Raw genomic sequence first — 23265 nt, 5'->3', positions numbered from 1 at the left:
ACTGCGGCTGTTCACGACGGACAGCAGGTTCAGCCGCCTGCAACGCAGGAAAGTCCGAAGAAGATAAGGCAGGAGAAGGAGCAACAGAGGGTTCAACAGAAGAGGGCATCGATACTTCATGAGGAATGACAAATAGAATAGGAACAAGGGTATGTCAGCGTCGAGGCACACACAGGGCACCCTACCGGGGGGACAGATGCACAGCAAGGCGTTTATCATGGAGGAGAGGACCGGGCCGTTGCCATGAGGCATGGATATGGATCAAGGCCTAAGATACAATTTCCGCACTGAAAGTACGGCACTCGGTACTCTGTCCTGGGACTCCCTCCCCTGAGGTGAAAAAGCAAAACACTCACCATGCGCAGATCCATGGGGCTGGCCGACATCAAGATTACCCAGCGTTCCGTTGGCAATCCCATATACATTATGATTCATTGCCATGGGGCTTCCGGACAAAGCGCCATCCGCGAACGGAATGCCAGGAGGGGGTCCGTATCCCGCTTGCCGCGACGAGAAGCCCTCTATGGACGACATGCTAGAGTACACGCCCTCGTGCAATGCCTGCGTCATGGCCGGGGAGGCCAATCGCGCAGACATGATCGCAGGATCGCTGAACGGCTGATTCGAGATGGGCTTGTACGGAGATTGATCTAAAACATACAACCAAATCCAGGAGTGCGCAGAAATCACATCCATGAAGAGGTTACATTATGAAGAGGAGAATAACAGGCAGGTCAACAACACGATGACGCTTTACGCAAGTAGGAGCATCCTACCAGTCGGTCCATTCCTCATGTGGTTCACACGTTCGCGGCTAGAACTGATCAAATCCCTCAGCTGCGCCTCGCTCACTCCCGTATCGAAGGGCTGGAATCGGCTGGACTGCTGTGGAGACTGGTTGTAGACGGGATGTGCGGCAGCATGCTGGGCCAAGGGAGAGCTCATGGCAGAATTGGCTTGGTGGAAGGCAAACTCGGCGGCTTGATGTCGATTCTGATAAGCCCATTGCGCTTGCGAGCGAGACGCATGAGAGGCGACATCGGATGAGCTGTAATAGGGTAAATGTGGGACGTTGTCACCATTTACTAGAGGGGAAGGTGGATGTAAAGAAGACGAGGCTGAACCCTGTCGTCCCCGAGCAAAACCGAAACGGGAAACTTGACGTTCTTCATCCATGGGCGGAAAGCGTTTTGACTGCGACTCTTCGCCACCATCCGCTGCAAAGGGATTAAATGATCCGGTATATGCGGTGCTTCCAGTCGATTGTCGCTCCAGAGCAGGCGACCTCGCCCCCAGTGGGTCAAACAGTGGGCGGGATGGGTATGATAGTCCAGGCGGACCAATTAGCGGACTTGGGGCAGCATCCTGCCTCAAGTTCGGGAATGCATCCAAGAACGTACCGCTGAACGGTGTATCAGGTGCCGCACCAAGCCCTGGAATTGGAATTGTCTCATCAGCATCCTCACCAGCCAACTTTGGATCCAGATTGAAACTGAAGCCACCGTCACCGGCACCACTGAGCGTCTGCAGCATACGATCAAAGTCGGGGAAAGGGCTCCGTTCTATGGATGACTGGGGCATCTCCCGACGGGCCTTGAGATCTTCTATGAGTGCTTGCGCTTGAGTTGACAGTTGATAGGAAGATTGAGAAGGTTGCATGGATAATTGCGGCGATGATACTGCGGATGTTGAACGGGAAGGTGGGGGTAATCCAGGTGGGGCCGAAAGACCAGGCGGAACAACTGGAATGCCTGGGGGTACAGCTGGGATTTCTGTCGCTGCCGCACGAAGAGGGGAAACCGCAGATGGTACTTGTCCGGTTGAGCCAATGTCAGATTCGATCGCTACAGATGAAGCAGTGGGCGAATGTGAGGGCGGTGGCGGCGGAGATGATGTTTTCGGCTTTGAAGATTTGGCTGCACTCGGCGTAATTGGCCGATGAGGCAGGTGCGCAGGTGTAGTGGGGCGGGACAGAGAGGTCTGAGAAGTGGCTTTGCCTGGCGTCGCTGCACTTTTGCGCTCTCTACCGGAGGGACGTGATTCAGATGCACTAGCTGTAGTCGACCCTGAACGCTGCTGCCTTGTACTGGTCCCGCCGCGCCGCGTCTGGCGCACAGTTGTCTGAGCCGGAGCGAGCGCATTGGTATTATTGTGTAGGGCAGTCGAGCTTTTATTGGCCCATGAAGCTGCACGGGGGAGACCGACTAAGGAGGTTGATGAGCGAATCGACAGAACTAACGATGAAGGGTGCATATTACCATCTGATTCATCGCCTTTTCGGATAACCGTGGTAGCCCTGGAGCGATTTTCCGTATCTTTCATGGTATGTTTGCTATAAAATGAACTACATGAGCTAAGATCCTCGGTCGGTATACCCATACGCACAGTGTAGTCAAATCCTCCTTCGTAAAGCAATCCTTCTCGTCGCCCCATTCATGAAGGTTCATACAACCGTGATCCGTGCAAGGCACGCCACGTAGGAACGCCATACAATACTTCGTCGTACCATAACTTGCCCTCATAATTTCTTGACCGCCACCTGGAGACACTGCGCCGTCGACCGCTGCAATAGCTCGTGCTGCATCCTCGCGTCTGTGGTAGGTGATGTACAATCCCACTACAGGTGCGCGTCCACCTGGCGGAGTACGCTTGACGATCACGATCTTTGAGATCTTACCATATTGGCCGAAGTATTCACTCGAGCGCAGCGTTGGGATGAGCTGATGGGAAATCAGCACCTCAGGTTCTGAAGATTAGGATAGTAACACACCTCTTCTTTGGCAAATCTGGGACCCATTCCCACGACATATGCAACATTGCGCTGTACGACGCGTACGTTCGCGAGGCTCCGTCTGCCCAAAGCGTCAAGCTCCTTCCGCTCGCGCTCCCTCTGCTTCTTCTGTTGAGTTAGACGCTTGTGGCTGTCCGAAACATCGGGGGCGATAGGCGCAACTTTAACAAAGGAGAGGATATATGCGAGAATTACGAGACTCACTCTTCTTTGTTGATGGGCTTAAACTGAACAGCTTCATCTGTGTATTCTCTCCTGCAAGCGGGACAACGGCCGTTCAAATTCTCTTTGATATGATGCCAACAAAAACGACAGATCTGCAGACAAGATTATCAGTAATGAAAGGTGGTGTGGGGGGACATAGCACACCTGGTATCCACAAGGGCAAGGTTTAAAGTTGAGATCGGATATGTCCATCTCTTCAAGACATAGAGGGCATTCAGCATCCTCCTGTATAAGAGTTTTACTGTCTTACTCAGGCTGTCAGTAAAGAAACACGTACCGCTTCATCGTCGCTCCAGTACGCGTCCTGAACTCCGGCAAGGACATGGGACTTGGACTGAGCAGAAGGATTGGAGGCATGCAAGGCTGGAGCCGGAAGCGGTGAGTGGGGGTGCACACGCGACGACATTCTGATTGCCAAAAGGTGGACGGTGGACGGAAATTGAGGTAAGTCGGGAACAAGGCGTGGTGCTCGTCGGGACAGTAGGGTAACGCGACAATGAGGCGCCTGCATGCTTTTACTTGTGGCGGCATACCAACAAGCACAAACAGGCATCACGGCACGGCATCTACATATGGTAAGTACCACATCCACACGATTCAGGAGGCTTCAGCCCACAAGAGCACTGGGATATCTCACATGGTCCACACGAATACACCGAACCAAAGACACTACTTTCATTGGCTATCCACTAAAGAGCGAGGGCCCAGTGGCTGAGCCTAGGCTGAATATCTGGTTCTCAAGGCTCCGTCCACCGTGCTGGCTGAAGTTTCGGACACGAGTGCGGTGATTACATGGATTCCACAATTATAGACACCCATACCGCCTCGGACCGCAGTTCAAACGGAGAAACGACACTGCATAGATGCAATAATCGTGAGTACCCGCGTGATTCGACCACGTAGCTAGCCAGCGCGTGTGGTTAGTTCCGAACAGCACTCATCGTCAAATGACCACCTTGTAGTCGCCTACCTAATCAGATTAGGGACGTTGAGAAGAAACTTAGGCATCTAGCTAGAGCTCGCAAGGTAGCAAATTGATTGCCCATGATTGGTGCCCGCCCCAAAGCCAGACGGCGAAGAAAAGAAGATGAAGTACTGATTTAGGTTCAAAAATCGTCGTCGTCGTCAATGCCTCCTTTCCTCCGCTGAAACTGGATCGACGTCATAGATAAATCGAATAGTTGGGACTCAAACGAAGAACGTACCACAATAGTACCTTTCTTCGGTGCGCCTTTTGATTGTGCCTCCTCCGCCTTGTGGTACCAATAGTTGATTTGGGGCGTAGACATACAATAGGTCAGGTACCTACCTGTTCCAATAGCTCGATCAACTGGTCTTCACTGACCCTGCCGCGCAATTGTCCTGTCTGAGCCATACGCAGGAGAATCGTCTCGATCTGCTGTGATCGTTGTGGGCTAACTAAGGCTATGCGCGAAACTGAAAATCCAAGCAGCAGGATCAGTGACCGATTTCGTCAGACGATCATTCTACGCGCATACGTCTCTCCCTTGCTGCACCATCTAAGACAGTAGCCAACAAATCTCTGCGCATCTGGTCTTCCGCGTCTCGCTTGCTCTTCTCCTCTCCGCTTTCGCCACTTGCATTACTACTCTGCTGAAGTTGGCTCATTCTGGCTGCACGAATCGCAGCAAGCTCTGGGTCTTCCATTTTCACTCCCGGAAAACAAGCTGAGTAGCCGGTCTACGTGACTGGGTGATGAGCAGCCGCTGACGGACTGTGGGTACTGGTTGTGAGTCGATTACAGTGCAAGTGACCGCGCAATGGCGAAGGAGAGAATCAGGCAAGAGTCACACACCCAATTGCGGTCGGTGATCGATCAATTCGCGATTCACGTGACGCGCGCCTTGATGCGCGGCATTCACTGAGACTTCAGCTTCAAGTCGCAACTTTCAAAAATTCAAGTTCCTTGAGTTCAGAGACAGAATTATACTCACAGAAATGCACAGTAAATACAGCCATGTCACGCCAGCCTTTTCGTTATGTGAGTTTAGTTGCTCACCCGAGAGGTCTTTTTTCTTCCTCTTTCAAACTGCTAATTATTGGCACGCAGCGTCATCTCTAAGTCTCTGTTGCATCGCAGTTGTTATCTTCCTGATTTTAATGTAGTACATTGTTCACATAGTGGAAATAGAGCACCGCGGTGCCCCGTCTATCTGTGGTATCAGCTACCAGTTAGTATTGTCAATTACAATCATTCGTACAAAGGGAGGTCGCATTGTGATCAACCGCTCGTTTATGTTGGTATCCAAGCCCGAGATATTTAGTCCACCATGTGTGTGAAGGGCGACTTGATTGTCTCTTCCTCCCCAAAGCAGACTGGTCAAACACCATGCCTGCAAGTAGAAAAACGACCCCCTACCTGTTGCCATATCGAGAAAGCGTGCGTGGTTGCTCTATTTCCTCCTCTCAGTCTTGTGCTCGTTAATATTCTGCATCTCTTGGATATTTAGACGTGGTTGCTCTATTTCCTCCTCTCAGTCTTGTGCTCGTTAATATTCTGCATCTCTTGGATATTTAGAGAGCGGACATGCACAGGAAATTTTAGAACAGGGAGTACAAATTTTAAATGGAATCTATTATTGGGATGGGATAGGTTTGTCCAGGAGTACTTATCACCGCCTCCTAGTGCGTCTCTCGGCATTCTATTGGCACTTTACTCTGCGCTCCAATAAACCTAAGTTGAGAGTGATGCCCAATGCGAGCAATTACACAAAACGTGTCTTACACCTACCTGAATATGATTTTGGCGCCAGCGATGTGACCAACAGAGGATTGAGAATATTCGAATACAAGCCTACATCAAATTGACGTACGTTGTCGATGTCAATGAACAAAGCGCACTGCACTCGACTTTGTCTCTGAGGGACATCTCGATCAGGTGATCGCGTCGTGAACAAAAGCAACGCGCGCCTGGTTATTGTTCCTCGTTATGGCGTACACAAACGCGTTTGTCTGGCCCGTATCCTCGCCTTGTCGCATTGTGGTCATCGTATTTAAAGGGAAAGCATGTCGCAGGTTACCTCTTCTCTCGCCTCCCTTAAATCTTCGAGGATACGTCTTTGGTCCTTTAGACTTGCACTACTAGAATTTGACGGCTGGACCATCAACGCTAATTTATCCATCATCCTTGTGACTCTCTTGCTCAACTGTTCTTGTCTATATCGTCCTCGCCTTGAATGTCAGCGATGTTCCATACAGCTCGCTTCTTTTTCTGTGTCTTCGTACTTCTTGCAAATGCCAGCAGGTCTTGGGCAGTGCAATATCAAGTGATTGTTGGAGGGGAGGGTGTACTCAAGTATAATCCAGAATACGTTGTAAGTCCTATTGGAACTGCTCCCCTCCGTCTCGAGATTTTAATTTAGACATCAAAGAATGCGAACCCAGGCGATACGGTAGTCTTTTCGTTCAGGCAGGAAAATCATACTGCCACGCAGTCTACTTTGGATAACCCTTGCGAGCATACAAATAATGGGTTTGATTCCGGCTTGTGAGTGTTTGAACTATTGAATCAAGCTTTACTAATGTATGATTGGACAGTCTACCTGTTGCCGCCAACAACACGGACGGGCCCTTCCCTGCGGCTGAGTATACCGTGCAGGATACTGATCCTGTATGGGTGTTCTGTCGTCAGGCGAATCATTGTCGACTGGGCATGGTCTTCGCAATCAACCCTGGTGACCAGTTCTCAATATTCCAGGCAAACGCGATGGGAAATGGTACAACCAATTCTTCCTTGCCTTCTAATACGACATCTGGGATTACTTCTACGTCAAGCACGATCACCTCAATGCCGTCTGCAATCCCTTCCGTCGCCAATACTACCACGTCGCCCTCAACTTCTTCGGCTACTACTTCTGATATCACTAGTGTCGTGACTACTACAACCACTGTCACCATAACGGATTTGCCATCTTCTACATCTTCCTCAACCTCTGCATCAATCCCTACCACTACGTCGACAGACCATGTAGTTATAGTTGGTGGCGCCAATGAACTGCTGACTTACCAGCCGTCAAACATCACCGCCGACATTGGCGACACCGTTACATTCCACTTCATGCAGACGAATCACACGGCAACCCAGAGTAGTTTTGACGACCCATGCCGTGGTCTCACAGAGACAAGCACGACCGGGCAATTAGGGTTTGATTCTGGATTGTACGCCACGTTGCATTTCTATTGCTTGATTGCCACTGATGGACTACGCAGCATGCCTGTCGCCTCAAACGCGACGAGCTATCCGACATTTACAGTTCAGATTAATGACGTGCGTGTTTAGAATGAGCGCTGGCTCTGTCATTGCCATTATTGACGTAATTGTTATGGACAGACCTCCCCCATCTGGGTATACTGCAAGCAGACGAACCCTAAGAGCCATTGTGGTGCGGGCATGGTCTTCTCGGTCAATGCAGTTGAGTCAAGTCCCAATAACTTTGCCGCATTCCAGGCGAAAGCGAAGCAAATCAATGGGACGACTTCAGATACGGCTACCACCAGTGGTGCCACGACCCTTGGCTACAGTTTCGGGCCCACTATTATCGCCAGTCTACTCATTCTTGGAACATATGCTCTATGAACCCTGCGACGGCGCACCAACTGGTAGCATACTGATCTTGATGCCATGTTATGAATTAATGTCTAATGTTCTTGGGACAATGACACTGTACTGTAAAAGTGTAATATTATGATAGAGGAACCGTGCGATGATGTATCTATACTCAGAATGGTGTGGGCGAAACTGAATGTCCCTGGTTGATTATTCTCAGCGTGTCAGCACAAGCATCACGGCATCATGCAATGGATGGCACAGATTGAATAACTCTGAATCGTTCTAGATTTTTGTGACACTTCACCGACAGTGGACTCCTGGGAGCCAAGACTAGCGACTTACGCTACTGCTACTTCCACTCAAGCGGTAACTTTGAAATCTTACACTCAATCAATTACCACCGTGGAGAAGATGTTAGCTCACGATATATTAGAACCTCACTCGTCCGCCATAACCATACTTGCGCCGAAGGAGACTATGGATTTCCTATACTGAGGGCAATAGTCGGTTGACACGGCTCTGGGCTTTATCACCAAGAACGTTTAGGATCAGTCTAAGGTGCGTGAGCAATTCAATGCCGCTTTGCTGATTGGCAGAATATCTCATTGGCTCAAGAATTCTGCTACCAGCTTCATATACATTTCTCGCTCCTCGACAAACGCCATGTGCCCACTGTGCGCAAATGTACGCCACTTCACGTTCGGAATCTCTCTGAATGCAGGCGCTATCGCCATATCATGCACCTGGTCATATCTCCCATTGGTGAGCAGTGTGGGCACGTTGATCTTGTGTAAGTCCGGAATGATATTCCATGTCTTGAGGGAACCCGTGATGGTAAATTCCGAGGGACCTTGCCTGTACCCGTACGCGATGAGCCATGTGTTTATAAAGGAGGAAGTATACACACATGGTAATATATGCAGAAGACTCATCTTCAAGCGACTCCAAAACTAACCAGGCTTCTTCCGGCCATGGTTCCATTCTACAGATGAAACGCTTGGCGAATTCCAAGTTTGCCCGCTCGTACTCAGGAGAATCGAACGTCCCTGTGGCCTCGTTCCTTTCGACCACTTCCTACATTACAAACTTCAGTTTTAATGGGCGTGGGACTTACATGTCTTGTGAAAACTCACTTGGATATCCTCAGGCATCATCTTCAATAACATCCTCGTGGCCTGCACATAAAGATCGAAGGACACAGGCGCAGACGACGAGACCAGGCGCCTCAACCCTTCCGGCTGCCTAATGGCAATTTCCATTCCCAACATTCCGCCCCACGACTCACCCACTATATCGTACTCCGTGAGCTCCAGGTGGTGAATTAAGTTGAAGAACTCGTCCAAAAACAGCTGGATGGTCCAAAACCCAGCGTCATGCTTTATCGTGAGGCGGGTCGACTTGCCGCAGCCTACTGGATCGTAGAAGATAATAGGAATGCCATAAATGGAGAAAAGGTCAGAATGTGCGAGACTGTAATCGTGCTTGGCTCCGGGTCCGCCGTGAATACAGACGATGGGCGTGACTCCACTCTTCAGGTCGCCGAAGATCTTGTAGTACGTTTGGCAGGGTTGCCCCGCAGAAGGAACGGAATAAGGAGCGAAGCCTTCTCTAGTCGGAGTAACAGACATGACGATGGGTGCTGCACGCATAGTATGTCCGGACACTGTCACTATATCTATCCCGCCGCTGTGTTTTCGATCCCCTGATTCATGATTGATTCCCGACTAGCACTGCCCAGCTTTCAATGTTTCGTGTCCCGTAACGTTTTGGTCTCGTACCCAGACGTGTCTTCGACACGTCCGGGTACGAGACCACAACGTTTCTAAACGTGACTTCTACATGTCAAATCTTTATGATTTTATACTGTATAAGTTATGCCCGCTCGCCTGATACGACATCAGAACAGTTAATATCCAGGACACCCACTACGAAGAACTCTGTAACGTGAGCCCACAATATTGTGAACAGCGGAGACTTACCGTCCATGCAATCATTCAGATTGCTCTAGCATACCATTCAGTCCGGGCTATGATACGTTTTATGCGTCTATGTCGCATACATTCTGTCCGTATTCCTTTCGGTACGTTAACGTTATCCAAAACCTGCTATGTTGCTTTTATAATGAGAATAAGAGTAACTCGCGCGGTACATCGGCGTCATAAAAAACCTCTATGACAAGCGAGAATACGATATTCTAAATAGGTGCGACTCATACATAGGCGATAACCTACTAGGGCTGGGTTGAATTGTTGGTGACATCTCTATGTAGACTACTGCCTGCCTCCAATATAATGTGCAGGTACATCGGTACGCGGTGAACTTGAATTCTTATACTCAATACGTCGGTTCTGCAGAGAAAATATTCGCTCACGATGTATTACAACCTTGCCTGTCCGCTATCACCATATTTGCGCTGGAGGAAACTACGGATCTCTCGCGCTGAGGGGAATAGTCAGTCAACACTGCATCGTGCTTCGTCAATATGAACACTTGCCCAGCCCCGCTCGGCGCTGGCTTATTTTGTGCATTCAGATATCCTGCAGAGAGAATGATCGTGTTTGATGAATTTTGTGGCATCCTCCACACCATCTGTTTGCAGATCCCGGACACCCTAGAACGATGTGTGTTAGAAAAAGTCTTTTCCAAAGGGAGCTGCCCTGCCCCTGCAAAGTCTCAGGGACAATCCATCGGACTTCAACGCGTGGGTCGAGAGTGTCAGTCAAGTCCCATGTTTTGTACGCCACCATTGTTTCAGAAAAAACAAGTGCTTCCTGTGAGAAGTATTTTCAGAATTAACAATAGAACGCCAAGTGTATGGTCTCAAGCTCAAGGCTCACATGTACGCCCGCCATCTTGAGCTGCACGCCACCACTACCATTGTTTCGGAGTCCACACTCGAGATACAAGTCCAACACCGCAGAATCCCACGTAGAGCAAAACGGACATGTGGGAAGTTTTTCATGGGCATCTTCTCTGTCATACAATACGTGTCATTGTCTCCTTCTGCTGCGAACAGTTAGGCGCACCGAGAAGGCCAGTGGCTCTGTCGTTTCACAGCCCCACTGATAAGTTTCATCGTGCGCGCTGGTATCAGGACCCTGTTGTGGATGCGGAAGAATGATAGGGTCTAGGAGGATGAGCAAAGAAATCATATGAGAGTTCGCAATCGCAGCGCGCGCTCTAGATAGACAGTGGCAAGTAGGTCGATTTTGACTAACGTCAATTTGAAGTAGCACTTACATCGTGCAGCCGCCAAGGGAATGACCAATACTAACTAGCGGCCAGTCTTGAAGTCCATGTAATTCACAATAGCGACATGTAACCTCAGACGGGTGAGGCAAATGCGTAGGAAGACCACGCGCAGAAGGACACGAGGGCAAATAATAATACAGAAATTGAATGACGTCACGAACATTATTATCCTTGAAGTCGTCTGTTCCAACTGGCGACAATCCCACACATGCCACCGAAATTGGCCCCGTTTACAAGACAAGTGTCACCATGATTGACGGCCTCCCAAGTCTGGTGTAGCTTGCAACAGTCTTCTGCCGTACAACAATCAAGTTGCAGAGTGTTGGCTCCCATATCTGTGCCGAGGAAACGGACCTGAATCAATAAGATAGACACGATCGACAACCAGTATGATATGCTTCCTTTGGGATCCGCGTGCGCAGAAAATAGAGTTACACCGTTGTTCAGCTGTCTGTCCTGTAGGTCACTCCTCAAGTATTGGTTCACACACACCCAAAGCTGATTCTAGATACCAAGACGTTTCAGACGGCCCGCCCACTATTGACACCTCATCTCCTTGATGAACTCGGATGTCTTTGACACCGACGCGCCCCCCTGCTCTTTCTCCGCAGACCAGGCAGGAAGGTCGGGCAATGGGGTCTGGAACGGCTGCAGGGACAAGATGTGTCGTGAGGGTATAGGAAGTATTCAATTAATGGCGCCGTGGTGATGGCAGAAGGGGAAGCACATCCGTGCGTGGAAGTTTCAGCGGGATTAAAGACCTAAGAGGCTGGGTACAGCAGTGTTCAGGCAGAGCCTGTGGGCGAGGATGTGAAGGCGATGGCATAAAGTCTGAGGCTCACTTGATCAGGTTTGATATCAGGGACAGGATTTTTATCCAAAATGTCTATACGGTACTGTATGGATGATTTGGACGGACAGATGCGTACGTGTCCTCGATTCCTGTCATTCCATCGTTACCTTAACAAAAGTGTTGGTACCCATGTAGTCTCATCTACACCAACAGTGTCCGCCTAGTCCTCAGTAGTAGTAGCACATCAGCCTGGAAAAGTATTCCAAGTGGAAGACGCATGTAGGAGCGATTCGTCCTCACATGATTGGACTGGGGGAGCTCTACTACGTGGCGTTGGGAAAGTGGGCCCTCTGGTTGGATGTTGAATATCCAACAATAGCTCAACAGGAAGTGGGTAATTATGACTTCCCGAATTTGAAGGAAATCTAGAGCAGAAGTTACGAAAAGCCATCCACTATACTTCCTGCTCTCAATCCTCAAAGACAAGTAGCGAAAAATTATCCAGAATGCTTACCACTGATAGAAAACTTTCTCAGCGTACGGCGGGACGAGTCTCCCTGGTAGTGACTTTGCGCCGTCAGGGAAATAAAAATGGAAGGGCTAGACACTGTACGATTGGGACCATAGCTCGACATATGTTATATACTTAGACGGCTTAGAGTTGGGCGGTCCAGCTTCTCTGAGGGAATGACCAGGAATAGAAAATACCGACAGCTGATCGAGGGCCCGAGTTAATTCATTCTAACAAGCACGCTATTTATTTACGCGAAGACAAGCTTCTTCGTGGGAGTTGATAAATCTCCAAAATTAATTATGTTCGCAAAATTTCCCACCAGCCATGTTGTCGACGACTCCCTTCGCATCGCGTTCACCGCTAGGATTGAGTTTTGCGCAGGTATTCGGGCTGTATGGTAAGAATCGCTCTTGACCACGAATGCTTCGAAGATGAAATGCACTGGGCTCTGACTCGAGCTAATCGAGGCATTGAGATGTCATGCATTACGCTCGTCCGCGAGTGGCGGCCTAGAAAACCGTTAACTGATGCTCTTTTCATGAGACCCTAAAACATGAACTTAGATATGTCGACTAAATATTACAACTCTTAGATATTACATTTTCGGACAACTCTCGAAACACCTCGCTCGTCAATTGAGGCGGCATGTCGTCTACAGCCGAACTATCAGCAATAGCCGTCCAAACCCCTACTGTGGACGATGTCGCCGAGGAGGAATTTTGCAAGGTTGTGGATGATATGCGGCAGGGCATAGCGTCCGTGCGTGAAGTAGTTCGCTCGCTCCGAGAAAAGTGCGTTCTTGTTGCATACTAGGGTTGACATGGCTGAATTTTCCTCATGTTGTCAGACAAGACACATCCGAGCTCGATATGAAAGATGGCATCTCGTTGCTCTCGCTAAAGCATCATTTGATGCTTTCGTACCTGCAGTCCTTGACCCTCATCTCCTCTCGCCGAGCTGTAGGAGATTCGTTGGCGGAGCGAAGTCCCCCCACTTCATCCTTTGGTGCGCAGGAACGTGGTTTACGTGGCTCCGGAGCCGGTGACAGAGTAGACGCCATGGTGGAGGCTCGGGTTGTGCTCGAAAAGATAAAAGTATTGGAAGGAAGGATGAAGTATCAAATCGACAAACTTGTTCGTGTCGCTGAAGAAGCTCCGTCTGCAGCGCAGAACGTTGTTGATGGTAAGCTGGTGCTTGTGAAACTTAATCCGATGGTCTTACGTATCACTCTCCAGATCCTCTGGCCTTCCGCCCCAATCCCCAAGCTCTCATGAATCAAGGATCAGGCTCCGAAGACGAAGAGGACGATCGAGCTTCGCCAGAACGCGACGGGATCTACCGGCCACCCAAACTCGCTCCAGTGCCTTACACTGAGTCGCGCAGAGAGAAAGACAGATCGCGCCGTGCCCCTGTCCCAAGCGCGCTTTCTACCCTTCTGCACCTTGACCCATCAAAGCCATACATGGAATCGACGTCTGGGCTTGGTTCAACTCCCGGTCTTATGTCCCAGCGAGCGCGCGACTTACAGCGCATGACCGAGTTCGAGGAGGAGAACATGACTCGACTGGTGATGAAAAAACGAGATGCAAGACGCAGGAAGCAAGACGAGGCGGACCTCGCTTTAGGTGGAACTGGAGCCGCATCCGGCAGGCGTGGGCGCGGTGGTGGGTTCGAGGATGAGTTTGGTGACATTCTCAAGTCTGTGGGACGCGGTCGTAACGGCGCTGCCGGTGATGGGTATGAGGAGTTGAGGCAAAAAGGACGTAGGCAGAATGCTCTGACGCGCTCCCGAGCGAGGAGTGCTGATGATGGACTGGACGATCTTGATGATGGGCCCAAGCCTAGGAAGCGCAGTAGATTTGACAAAGAAGTCAAAGCGGCTAAAAAGCGAGTGTCGACGAAGCGTCGATAGTGGAATATATACATTATAATTATCATCGTCGTAAATGCCTGCACCATCTTTATTCCACACTCATAGTTCCGTCGACGTATCTACCAGGTAACGGTTAAGCTCATACAAACTGATGCATGAAGGCTCAGAATTAAGATGACGATAAAATAAGTAGGGATAGATACATAGGAACAGGTGAAACCATCGATACAAAAACGTTAATGCACAGCTGTCTCATCAGCATCGACATCTTAGATTTGGTCCCATGTCCAGACATGTCGGGAGCGTTCCACCACGACTCATTCATTACCTGGACCTCCAATTCTGTCCCATGAATGGACTAGATCCTGGTGGTGTCATATAATTGGGGGGCGACAGCATTTCAGGGAACTGGCCCTTCAGTAATGCCGCTTGTAGAGAGCTTTGGTTGCCCGGCGTGAACGGAGGCAGTGGTGTTACTCTACTACTAACGGGGCCGGCTGCCAAAGGCACGCTCGTTGGAGGGGGAGGCGGTCTCCAACTCTAATTTGAAAACGTGAATGACTATATGACCGCTAACCGCACCTGAACTTACATGTTTCTTGCCTTCTCTATACAGCTCCTCCAACTTTTGATCGAAGACGTCGTGTGCTTCGAATTCCAGATATGCTTTGTAGAGTCTCAAAGCAGACAAAGCGTCCTCAATGGAGTCGTGAGTGTCCGTCTGGATGTTCTCCTCGAGCACGAACCAGGCCAGGAACCGAAGGGACAGCCGTCGTTGACGATTCCTCAGAAAGTACAAATCTACGGTGTCAATGACCTGATCAGGGGGCACGAAGATATCTGGAGAGAGAAAGATAAGGGAACAGCGACACAGCTCATGAAGTCCACACAGACTGATTATTCGAAAGTCTTTGGACAACCCATGTCCGACGAAAATGCATCCACGATCCACTAATAAACGCAGTTTCTTGTACACCACTTTCAGAGGCGTTAGTGTGTAACGCGACATATGCGGATCGAGGTCGCCAACTGTGAACAGTGATCAATTCTCTAATCCCACAGACGAGGGTTGTGCACCTACACCGTATCCCAGAGAATTCCGTCAGATAGTCCACGATTACTTCGCTCGTGTGAATGTGGTCATCAATAAATGGAACCCCTTCATCGGGACCTTGGCCTCGCAGGACAGAAACTCGAGCCAGACTTAGACGAGCTGGCCGAAGAACCTTCTTAGTACCGTCGGACCGGTACTCTGTCTCCTCCTGCAGAATACGATGAGTGCAGGCTTCCTGCTATACAGTGAAGAATGTACCTGTTGCATGGAAACAAACTCTGCATCTATCGCGATAAGACTTCCTGTCTTTGGCAACTCATCTGGCCGCAGAGGCTCGTGTTTGATGTACTTCTTGTCGCGAGTCCTGTGACACTGTCAGTACTTCACAAACACTACGAGAAAAAAATCGCACGTAGAAATATTAGTATCGTGACATAAGATGGACTGATCGTTCGTGTTAGGCAACGCGCTGAAGTCTAATTTCGAGACGAGATCTTTTCGTTCAAAATAAAGGATCGTAGGCACCTGTACGAGCGCACGTCAAATGGGAGTGAACAGATAAAATGAATACCAGAAACTGCACCTTCCAGCTGGCGGGAAAACTTAGTGCCTGCTCTTCGGTAATGCTGCTGACTACGAAGTCGTTGAAGACAAACCACGGGCCTTCAGCCTCTGGATCCTGAGACTTCTCCGACTCTGGAACTGCGGGAATGATCAAATTCCTGCGGCCGTACGAAGGGAGCATCAGCTGACCTTTCACAATTGAAACAAGATGTGAACGCTGATCCTTTGTCACAACCTGTACAACCATAGCCTGTAAGTTTGTGAGCTATTAGCATCCAAATTGATATGATTGATGGGGGCACCAACTCGTAATTCATAGATGACGGAATCAGGGTCATCAACCCCTTCGACTTGCCCATGGATTTCCACAGTGGATCTCAAGAACGTCTGCTGGCGATGATCCCGCCAGAACTTATGCGTCTCTTCGTTGAATACTGCAGCATTAATGGCAAGGATAGGCGGAAGATCGCGTGACCTGATAGACCGTCGAGATTCAAAAGTGGAGAACTGCTTGCAGGTTTGGCATGTCGCCTTATGCGTCGTCGGCCGAAGTAGCGAATGTCGCAAGAGAGATGCGAAATCCGTGTCACTATCCCGACCAACAACCTGATCGCAGGGGGGTCTCGATACACAGCCAGAACAGATTGCGCACAACACACCTTCCGGGGATAATAAATATCAATGACATGAGTCATATTCTCTTTCTCCCGGACAGCCTTGCAATGGGAACAGGTAATGACATTTTTCGCATCAATCCCTAGAAGCTGAGTGATCGGAGCGGGTGCTGGAGAATTAGGTGAGGTCTCCGCTGAGGAGAGCAAATTCGGATTAAAGGGGAACACGTTGCCTTCCGAGCTGAAATGATCAATGAGGAAACGGTGGAAGGCCTGGATCATATGTGCGTAATTGAGCTCCGCAGATTCTCTGCCAAAATCAATGAGCTCAATAGCATTGTTCACTGGAGGTGCCGTTAGCACAGTGCAGGGACTGGAGCTATATGGAGGACGTACTTTGCGCCAAAACACCCACTGTTTTGCAGAAGTTACTCGCTTGACAATTGGTTCCATTCGCGTCTTCCAACATACGCACGACGAATCCAAATTCACATAAGAGGCAATGCTCTCGCGGACAGTCCGTGGTGATATGCGATTTTGCGAGACGGCGAATTGGGAGGGTGTAATGGAGTAATTGGACGATCGGGTTCGTATATGAGTTCGATATATGCGTCTCGAGCCCACTGAACTCTGTTCGATTGTAGAAGCTGTGATATGGATAAATAGACGCCATAAAAATTATGTGCTCTAAAACACGGACCCAAAATCGAAGTCTTCGACACCAAACTTGGAGTACTCGATCTCAACTTGGCGATATGGCTTAGGTATGTTCTCCGGATCATACTCGTACGTTGGCGTCTCGGGGTCTACCTATTGACTCTTTCAGTAATCAAGAATGGCGTGATGGATCAAGGAATGTACATCCTGCCTTGTCCTTCCGCTCCTGAAACGACCTTCGCTTTTCTTCGGGGAGGTAACTGCTACATTGCGACGGCCTCTTAGTTCCTTAGGCAGGGCTGCATATGCAACATTATCGTTCGTCTTCATGGTGCTCAAAATCTGCTGAGGAAGCTTCGGAGGAGGCGGGAAGTGCAACCCATGCGAGAAGAAGTCCCGGGACCATGATGAAAGTAATCGCTCATGGTAAAAAGGCATTCCAATGACATTCAGCGGCCTGCATGGCCCATGAAGACGAGTCAATGATCGTACGGATGCAAGGGCTCACGTTGAATCGGTCCACTCAATCTCAGGCAATGGCTCCGGAGCATCAGCCCATTCGATAGGCTTGCCTTCGAATCCATTGAAGGGAAGTGCTGCCCCTTCATCTCCGGCTGTTAGGAGATGTACGGTCCCATCTGAATCTCCAAATGCCATGTAAGTTCCAGAGGGGGACACAGCCGCAGATGTAATGTACGTCGTATCCAGCTACAACAAGTTTGAGAGGATACATGGGGATGAGGGCGAAAAAAAAAACCTCGATGTACCTGATAGAATTCGTTGACTGTGGGATTTGACGCGTCTACAATGTTTATCAATCCTTGGCTCGAAATGATCGCCAGAGTAGAAGACCGCTTAGGGACCATCGAGATGAAGGCAGGCCCTCCAGAAAATGGTAGAGGTGGCAGAGGTTTCATTGTACGCATGTCATATACCTTCACCAGAGGATCCGGATATGGACGGCCTTGTCTGTGATGCGGCGTCAGGGTATTCACCGAAATCATAACAGCGTGTTAATCTCACCGAGTGCCCAACCCAATGGTGTAAGCATAGTTCCCACTCGCTTCGATACCTTGAATACCACTAACATGTGCTTTCACACTGCTGTTCCCGTTGCTGTTTTTCCACATGGCATCCCTAGGGTCGTGGTTGCGCAGGAATCCATCCGAAGATCCAGATAGGAGTGATGTTCCAGACCAAACCAAGTGCGTCAATATGGATGGCGCCTGCGAACGCCTGACTACGGCACCAGTCTGAGAGTTCATGATGAGCAGCTCGGGGGTGGTCGTGGAAGCTGCAAACATCGACGACGAGCTTGTATTGTTAGAAGCTGCAGTGACCTGTACGCTTGGCCTGATGCGGCTTCGGATATCAATCGTACGAAACGGGTGCTCAAAACGCACCTATGGAACCACTTGTTCATACCACCCTTACTCCATGCACCTATACCCTCACTAGCAAGCCCGAACGCGCGCACATTTGAGTCCATGGCAGATATCTTCTTTACCGCGAGACCGCCGCCCACAGGGAATGTGACACCCCGCATCCCCTGCGAAGTGTAATAAGCAACTACATACCCAGAGTTGTTTCCAGTCCAGAGTGTGTCGGAAACAGGGTCGAATGAAAGGGCTGTTATGGGTTGAGGAAAAACATCGCGCTGGTATGTAATCGGTGCAATAGTACGGTATTGTGTGGCCATACGATGGTGAGAGCAGTCGACTGCATGAATTATAGCTCTGGCGAGCGAAGCGGTTGGTCAGATCTCAATCTCGGCATTACCCGGCCAAGGGCGACTCTGCCAAATATTTACTCATCTCAACCTTAAGTATTCTTCCATTGCAAATATCGTGCTGTTCGCATCCATACACACAGAAGAACGGTACTAATTACACATATAAGTTCCTTCTTTCGTTCTGCCCCTCCACGCACCAACGCCAGATCAGTATTCAGTCAATTCGGCATGGATAAGAGAAATGTCCGCAATTTCACGGATCTCCTTCAGCAGCTGGATGAGCTCCGGGACAGTTTTAACGGTATTCCAATGAGCCTGGATTGCTTTGCATTCAGCTTCGATTCGATATGCATGATCAATAGAAACACTCACATCCACAGATGTCCAGCCGATGATCAGTCCGAAGGTATCGTCTCGCTCGACCGTAGGGCCCCAGACAGCAGAGATTGCGCCCCAATGCTCGGGGAGGCCATTAACAGTCGCGGCCAGTAAACCCACTTGCTGCTCCAGCACCTCCTTCGACTGCCCAGCCTTGAGGCTGATGCTTGCTACTTCGGTTGCAGGCGAGCCTATCGCCTTAAAGGGGTCTGCTGTGGGGTTGATATGGACCATCTCTGATCGCTGCGTGAAGAAACGACTGCATTGTTTCCCGAGCTCAGGATAGATCTCCGGCTCTGCTTGGAGATTGCGATGATCCTGCAGCTTCTCCCAGACTGATCGTAAATCATCCATGGATCAGCATCCATCGCTTTGGGCTAGGTGAGCGGTGAAAACTGTACTCGCCATTGAAGACGTAACCGTGCTTCCTCTCTTCGGTCTGCAGGCCGTAGTAGACCCTGTCCAATTCAAACGTCAAATCTATTCGAGCCAAACGATATATCCGCTGCGCACTTGATAATCCCCGGAGATTTTTTCAAAATATCCAACGCCGGCTGGACGAGACTGACATCCTTTGGGTTCGCAAGAAAGGCCTCGGTGGCGGGAGCATCCGCGACTTCTACACAGGGCAGAGACATGGTGATAGGAGAGATAGGAGATGTTGATGCTTAAGACTGCTATCGCCCCCTCTCGTATAGCGGCAGTACATATACCGAAAAGTCACGCGATAACATCTGTGTGGAAGCCATTTGTAAGAACCAGTTCCACGGAGGCCCGCTATGTAGATTCCCATCATGCGTAGATGCCTGATATCTTGAGTCTCAAAGGCTGAAGTCCCTCTCGGGGTCCGGCTGAGCACATTCCGACTTGCCGGCATGTCCCTTGTCTATTCTTACCGCAATCTCACATTCGGAGTTGTCGTCAGTAGCAGTAACAGAAAGTTGGCCTCAACAAAAATACTGATTTGAGAAGAAGACTCCACGAACGATATAATAAAGAAGAATTACCATGACACGGCGTCAAATCAACGGTGAAAACCAGCGGTTTATAACTTATTACGTAGGCATATTTAGCTGCTGATTTTGACAATTATAAAGCTCGTGACAAAATTATCTTACCACCGCGTCGATGACTTTTTGCATGCTCAAATACACTCCATTTTAGAATTGTATCCGAAAGTGATTCCTCTGTGCAACCTTCTTTTTTTATTCTCTTACGGCCCTTTATTCTGCAGTAACAATTACCATTTTTATGCGGATAATCTTGCGACCTCGGCAATGACCGGGTAGCATTTCACGATCGTCGATCTGGTTGCACGTGACCTTTACTCCCCCGATCTTCACCTTCCCGTTAGGACCTTCCTCAGTCTGAATCAGCCATGTCTACCGAAGCCTTCAACCCAAATCCTGTGGTCTTCGCGACCGCAAAGTCATCTCGGCCTGTACCGGCATATGTCAAATCAAACTCCTTGTGGCTGGATGATGAGGAATGCAGCACGGAGGGGTTTGATGAGTCGAATGAGATTGAGGAGATTGACCAGGATGAGATATTTGGTGCGTTCTTTCGTCCACTGCGGGCTCGACGTATATTCATCTGTCGTCACCGTGCACACATGTCGCTCACTCGTAATTGCGTACAGAACTCATCCGTTCAATATCTGATCCCGAGCACCGAAATATGTCTTTGGAGCAGCTCGCGGTCGTCTCGGCCCCACAGATAACATTTGACGCGCGGTCACCCAACAGACTGACAGTAGAGTTCACGCCGACGGTCCCGCATTGCGGAATGAGCACGTTCATTGGTAAGAGGCCCTTACGCAGTCTCCGGATCCGAATGTATTGACTGGCATTCGCGGAACACAGGTCTCTCGATCCGCGTGAGATTGCTCCGCAGTCTGCCAAATAGATACAAGGTCGACATCCGTGTGAAGTCTGGGTCACATCAAAGCGAGCATGCATGTAAGTAGTCGTCAATTTGGATGGTCGTTTGTTTCTCATGGTCATTGTCATGGAAACATCGTGGTGCTAGTGAATAAGCAGCTGAACGATAAGGAACGGGTTGCTGCTGCCCTGGAAAATCCAGCGCTGGTGGAGGTGCTCGAACAATGTTTGTCCACGGCCGGTCATGAATCGGACACAGCTTCTGTGTGATAATTGGGAGACTTGCAGCGAACATGTAATGTAACATTATCATAACATCACCAATATGTATCAATAGCGTTTTCCTTGCCTAATAATGAGGAAAGAAACTGCATAAAAGGTTCGTCATAATTTTGCCAGGTGCAAACGGCCATAACTACTCTACTTCTGGTATCATAAGGTTCTAGATGTGCTGATGCTACAGGATGTGCCGAGGCGAATGTCGTGGCTACAAATGTGGATGTGTAGAATGCGGAAGAGAGATGTTGGTCGACGTTGGTAATACAGTGTGGAAGAGAAGGAGTAATAGCACTGGCCCGGAGACAGACGATGAGGAAAAATGAGAGCAGGTATACGGCCCGGGGTGGCGAGGATCAGTCATCCAGCAGGAAATCCCAGTCAATGGCGACCTCCTGTGATCGTTTCGAACACCAGCCGAGACCAAAGACGCGCTTGCACGCTTCTCTGCATCGAGCCTCGGGCTCCCCACGGTGGATGTCCCACATGCGAAACGTGACATGACCTGCGGTATGCACGACGACCTCGTCTTGCTCCGCGCTTCCATACAAGTGCTCCTTCTCAGAAAAGACGCCTGGGTCGTCGGAGACGTAGATGTCCGAGAACTGATGCATGGTGTGGTCCGACATGGAGACGACGGAGGGCCGGCGCGACTGTGTGAGGTGCGCGTTGCGCATGATGCGATTGGTAAAGCCCGCAGAAAACGAGATGCGTCTGCACTTTTCCGAGCGGTGAATGTGGCCCTTGAAGTCGGACGGGAGCCAGATGGTCACGTCAGCGTCTGAAGAGGAGTGCACCTCGAGACGGAATTTGGTTCTGCGGGCAGGGAGGAAATTGCGGCACTGTATGCTATGTGAGCAGACGTGCAAAAAAGGGAGGGTGCATCGAACTCACGACTTTGACTTTTATGGACTCGGCGCTCTCGCTACCGACGTACATAGTCAGCCGGTGATCGAGCGGCTGATTACGAGCGCGATGGTGGGGGAGGACGAGGGAGACGTCGACGGGGCGGTATTCCGTCTCAAGAGCGAAATCCCAGCCTCCTGAACCGCGGTACTTCACACGGTAGGATCCAGTGGGCTGCTGTAGCAAGCACTCTGTGCTCATGGGATAGCTCAACTCCTGCAACCAATCGGGATCTGCATAAATATGGCTGTTCAACAAGATGCGGTGATGCTGACACTCACATTGGAGGAGCAAAGGCTGGGCATGGCGTACATGGAGAAGAAAATAGGACGGGTGCCACGAAAGACGAAGGGGCTGGCTGCGAGAGTGCATGAGGCGGCTGGTTATAAGAAGGCGAAGGCGTGTAGCCGGGAAGGGGCCTTGTGCCAGATTTGGCAGTGCTTGTATCGTCCTGCTTGTGTGTTTGTGCGGTCAGGCGCTGTGATCTCAGATCGGCGCGTCGGGCGAGTACAATTGCCTGGGAAAGGCCTTGACCGCAGACAATAGCGTCCCGGCGACGGTAATTGTCTTCATTCCACTCCTGACTCCTTCGCTGCCTTCCTCTTCGCCCCCCACAGAGACACTTCGCCTTCCAGCCGATAAGCCCTTCACAAAGTCGCCCGAGGACAACAGCTGTGAGGGTTTCGCACGGTCGTCATAGCGCCCCCGACGATGGTGGCTGATGCGGAGTGGCATCTTCAAACATCACAGGGTCACAGGCTAGCAAAACAACGCCGGCCTCGAGTATTCCATCCGTGCCTTGCAGCAACGTGTGGCCACTCCAAATCAACTGCGACACGACAAAAAACACGACAAGAGCGGTAAGGCGAAAGAAGAATGGCACAAAAGGGGGTCTCCGCCCGCATTGTCCTAATCACAATGGAACATACACTTCGGGCTCAGAATGGACACGCTGGCCACAAAGGTGTGGCCCCGGCGGGATTTCTGCCAGGCGGCTTCCGCACCGGTGAGTTCTCAGCTGATCGAAAAACAATCTGTGGCCCTCCTAAATCTGTTCCGCACCGCTCGCCCACCCCCGTCTCACAACATCTTCGTCTTCTGCGCGATGAGGCGCCCACGGTACCGGGCACGCGCTGTCGTTCAAACTGCAGTGCTGTTGCGCGATGCATCGGGTGTCTGCCTCCTC

At 50.1% G+C, this 23265-nt stretch overlaps 10 protein-coding genes across 10 annotated transcripts; 3 read left to right on the top strand and 7 right to left on the bottom strand.

The window, feature by feature from the left end:
* Positions 1–215: 215 nt before the first annotated feature.
* FIBRA_07256 (uncharacterized protein) lies at positions 216–696 on the bottom strand (the record flags this gene model as incomplete). The annotated part of the gene is made up of 2 exons (XM_012328947.1): positions 216–268; positions 357–696. The coding sequence occupies 2 exons, from the start codon at positions 694–696 to the stop codon at positions 216–218; spliced, it is 393 nt and encodes a 130-aa protein (XP_012184337.1).
* A 57-nt stretch (positions 697–753) lies between these two features.
* FIBRA_07255 (uncharacterized protein) lies at positions 754–3422 on the bottom strand (the record flags this gene model as incomplete). Its single annotated transcript, XM_012328946.1, has 7 exons — positions 754–2204; positions 2259–2332; positions 2386–2720; positions 2771–2921; positions 2996–3108; positions 3161–3241; positions 3294–3422. The coding sequence occupies 7 exons, from the start codon at positions 3420–3422 to the stop codon at positions 754–756; spliced, it is 2334 nt and encodes a 777-aa protein (XP_012184336.1).
* A 700-nt stretch (positions 3423–4122) lies between these two features.
* On the bottom strand, positions 4123–4684 carry FIBRA_07254 (uncharacterized protein; the record flags this gene model as incomplete). Its single annotated transcript, XM_012328945.1, has 4 exons — positions 4123–4167; positions 4222–4269; positions 4326–4453; positions 4516–4684. The coding sequence occupies 4 exons, from the start codon at positions 4682–4684 to the stop codon at positions 4123–4125; spliced, it is 390 nt and encodes a 129-aa protein (XP_012184335.1).
* Positions 4685–6222: 1538 nt separating this feature from the next.
* On the top strand, positions 6223–7613 carry FIBRA_07253 (uncharacterized protein; the record flags this gene model as incomplete). Its single annotated transcript, XM_012328944.1, has 5 exons — positions 6223–6351; positions 6409–6524; positions 6575–7195; positions 7247–7304; positions 7368–7613. 5 exons carry the CDS (start codon positions 6223–6225, stop codon positions 7611–7613), a joined length of 1170 nt encoding a protein of 389 aa, XP_012184334.1.
* Positions 7614–8188: 575 nt separating this feature from the next.
* On the bottom strand, positions 8189–9214 carry FIBRA_07252 (uncharacterized protein; the record flags this gene model as incomplete). Its single annotated transcript, XM_012328943.1, has 3 exons — positions 8189–8441; positions 8494–8660; positions 8720–9214. The coding sequence occupies 3 exons, from the start codon at positions 9212–9214 to the stop codon at positions 8189–8191; spliced, it is 915 nt and encodes a 304-aa protein (XP_012184333.1).
* A 3576-nt stretch (positions 9215–12790) lies between these two features.
* On the top strand, positions 12791–14057 carry FIBRA_07251 (uncharacterized protein; the record flags this gene model as incomplete). Its single annotated transcript, XM_012328942.1, has 3 exons — positions 12791–12936; positions 12993–13327; positions 13381–14057. The coding sequence occupies 3 exons, from the start codon at positions 12791–12793 to the stop codon at positions 14055–14057; spliced, it is 1158 nt and encodes a 385-aa protein (XP_012184332.1).
* A 285-nt stretch (positions 14058–14342) lies between these two features.
* Positions 14343–18606, bottom strand: FIBRA_07250 (uncharacterized protein; the record flags this gene model as incomplete). Its single annotated transcript, XM_012328941.1, has 17 exons — positions 14343–14558; positions 14611–14858; positions 14913–15047; positions 15100–15280; positions 15331–15436; positions 15485–15597; positions 15656–15774; positions 15826–15886; positions 15943–16242; positions 16296–16594; positions 16647–16897; positions 16951–17060; positions 17112–17364; positions 17416–17615; positions 17675–17876; positions 17931–18260; positions 18311–18606. 17 exons carry the CDS (start codon positions 18604–18606, stop codon positions 14343–14345), a joined length of 3420 nt encoding a protein of 1139 aa, XP_012184331.1.
* A 240-nt stretch (positions 18607–18846) lies between these two features.
* Positions 18847–19655, bottom strand: FIBRA_07249 (uncharacterized protein; the record flags this gene model as incomplete). Its single annotated transcript, XM_012328940.1, has 4 exons — positions 18847–18954; positions 19012–19352; positions 19414–19475; positions 19531–19655. The coding sequence occupies 4 exons, from the start codon at positions 19653–19655 to the stop codon at positions 18847–18849; spliced, it is 636 nt and encodes a 211-aa protein (XP_012184330.1).
* A 740-nt stretch (positions 19656–20395) lies between these two features.
* Positions 20396–21167, top strand: FIBRA_07248 (uncharacterized protein; the record flags this gene model as incomplete). The annotated part of the gene is made up of 4 exons (XM_012328939.1): positions 20396–20600; positions 20657–20818; positions 20880–20975; positions 21046–21167. 4 exons carry the CDS (start codon positions 20396–20398, stop codon positions 21165–21167), a joined length of 585 nt encoding a protein of 194 aa, XP_012184329.1.
* Positions 21168–21529: 362 nt separating this feature from the next.
* On the bottom strand, positions 21530–22814 carry FIBRA_07247 (uncharacterized protein; the record flags this gene model as incomplete). The annotated part of the gene is made up of 4 exons (XM_012328938.1): positions 21530–22015; positions 22068–22312; positions 22392–22557; positions 22614–22814. 4 exons carry the CDS (start codon positions 22812–22814, stop codon positions 21530–21532), a joined length of 1098 nt encoding a protein of 365 aa, XP_012184328.1.
* Between the last annotated feature and the right edge of the window lie 451 nt (positions 22815–23265).

The sequence above is a fragment of the Fibroporia radiculosa genome (genome assembly GCF_000313525.1).
Source record: "Fibroporia radiculosa TFFH 294 genomic supercontigs, scaffold12217, whole genome shotgun sequence".
Classification (NCBI taxonomy): Eukaryota; Fungi; Basidiomycota; class Agaricomycetes; order Polyporales; family Fibroporiaceae; genus Fibroporia; species Fibroporia radiculosa.
This window is presented reverse-complemented; position numbering and strand designations above follow the sequence as displayed.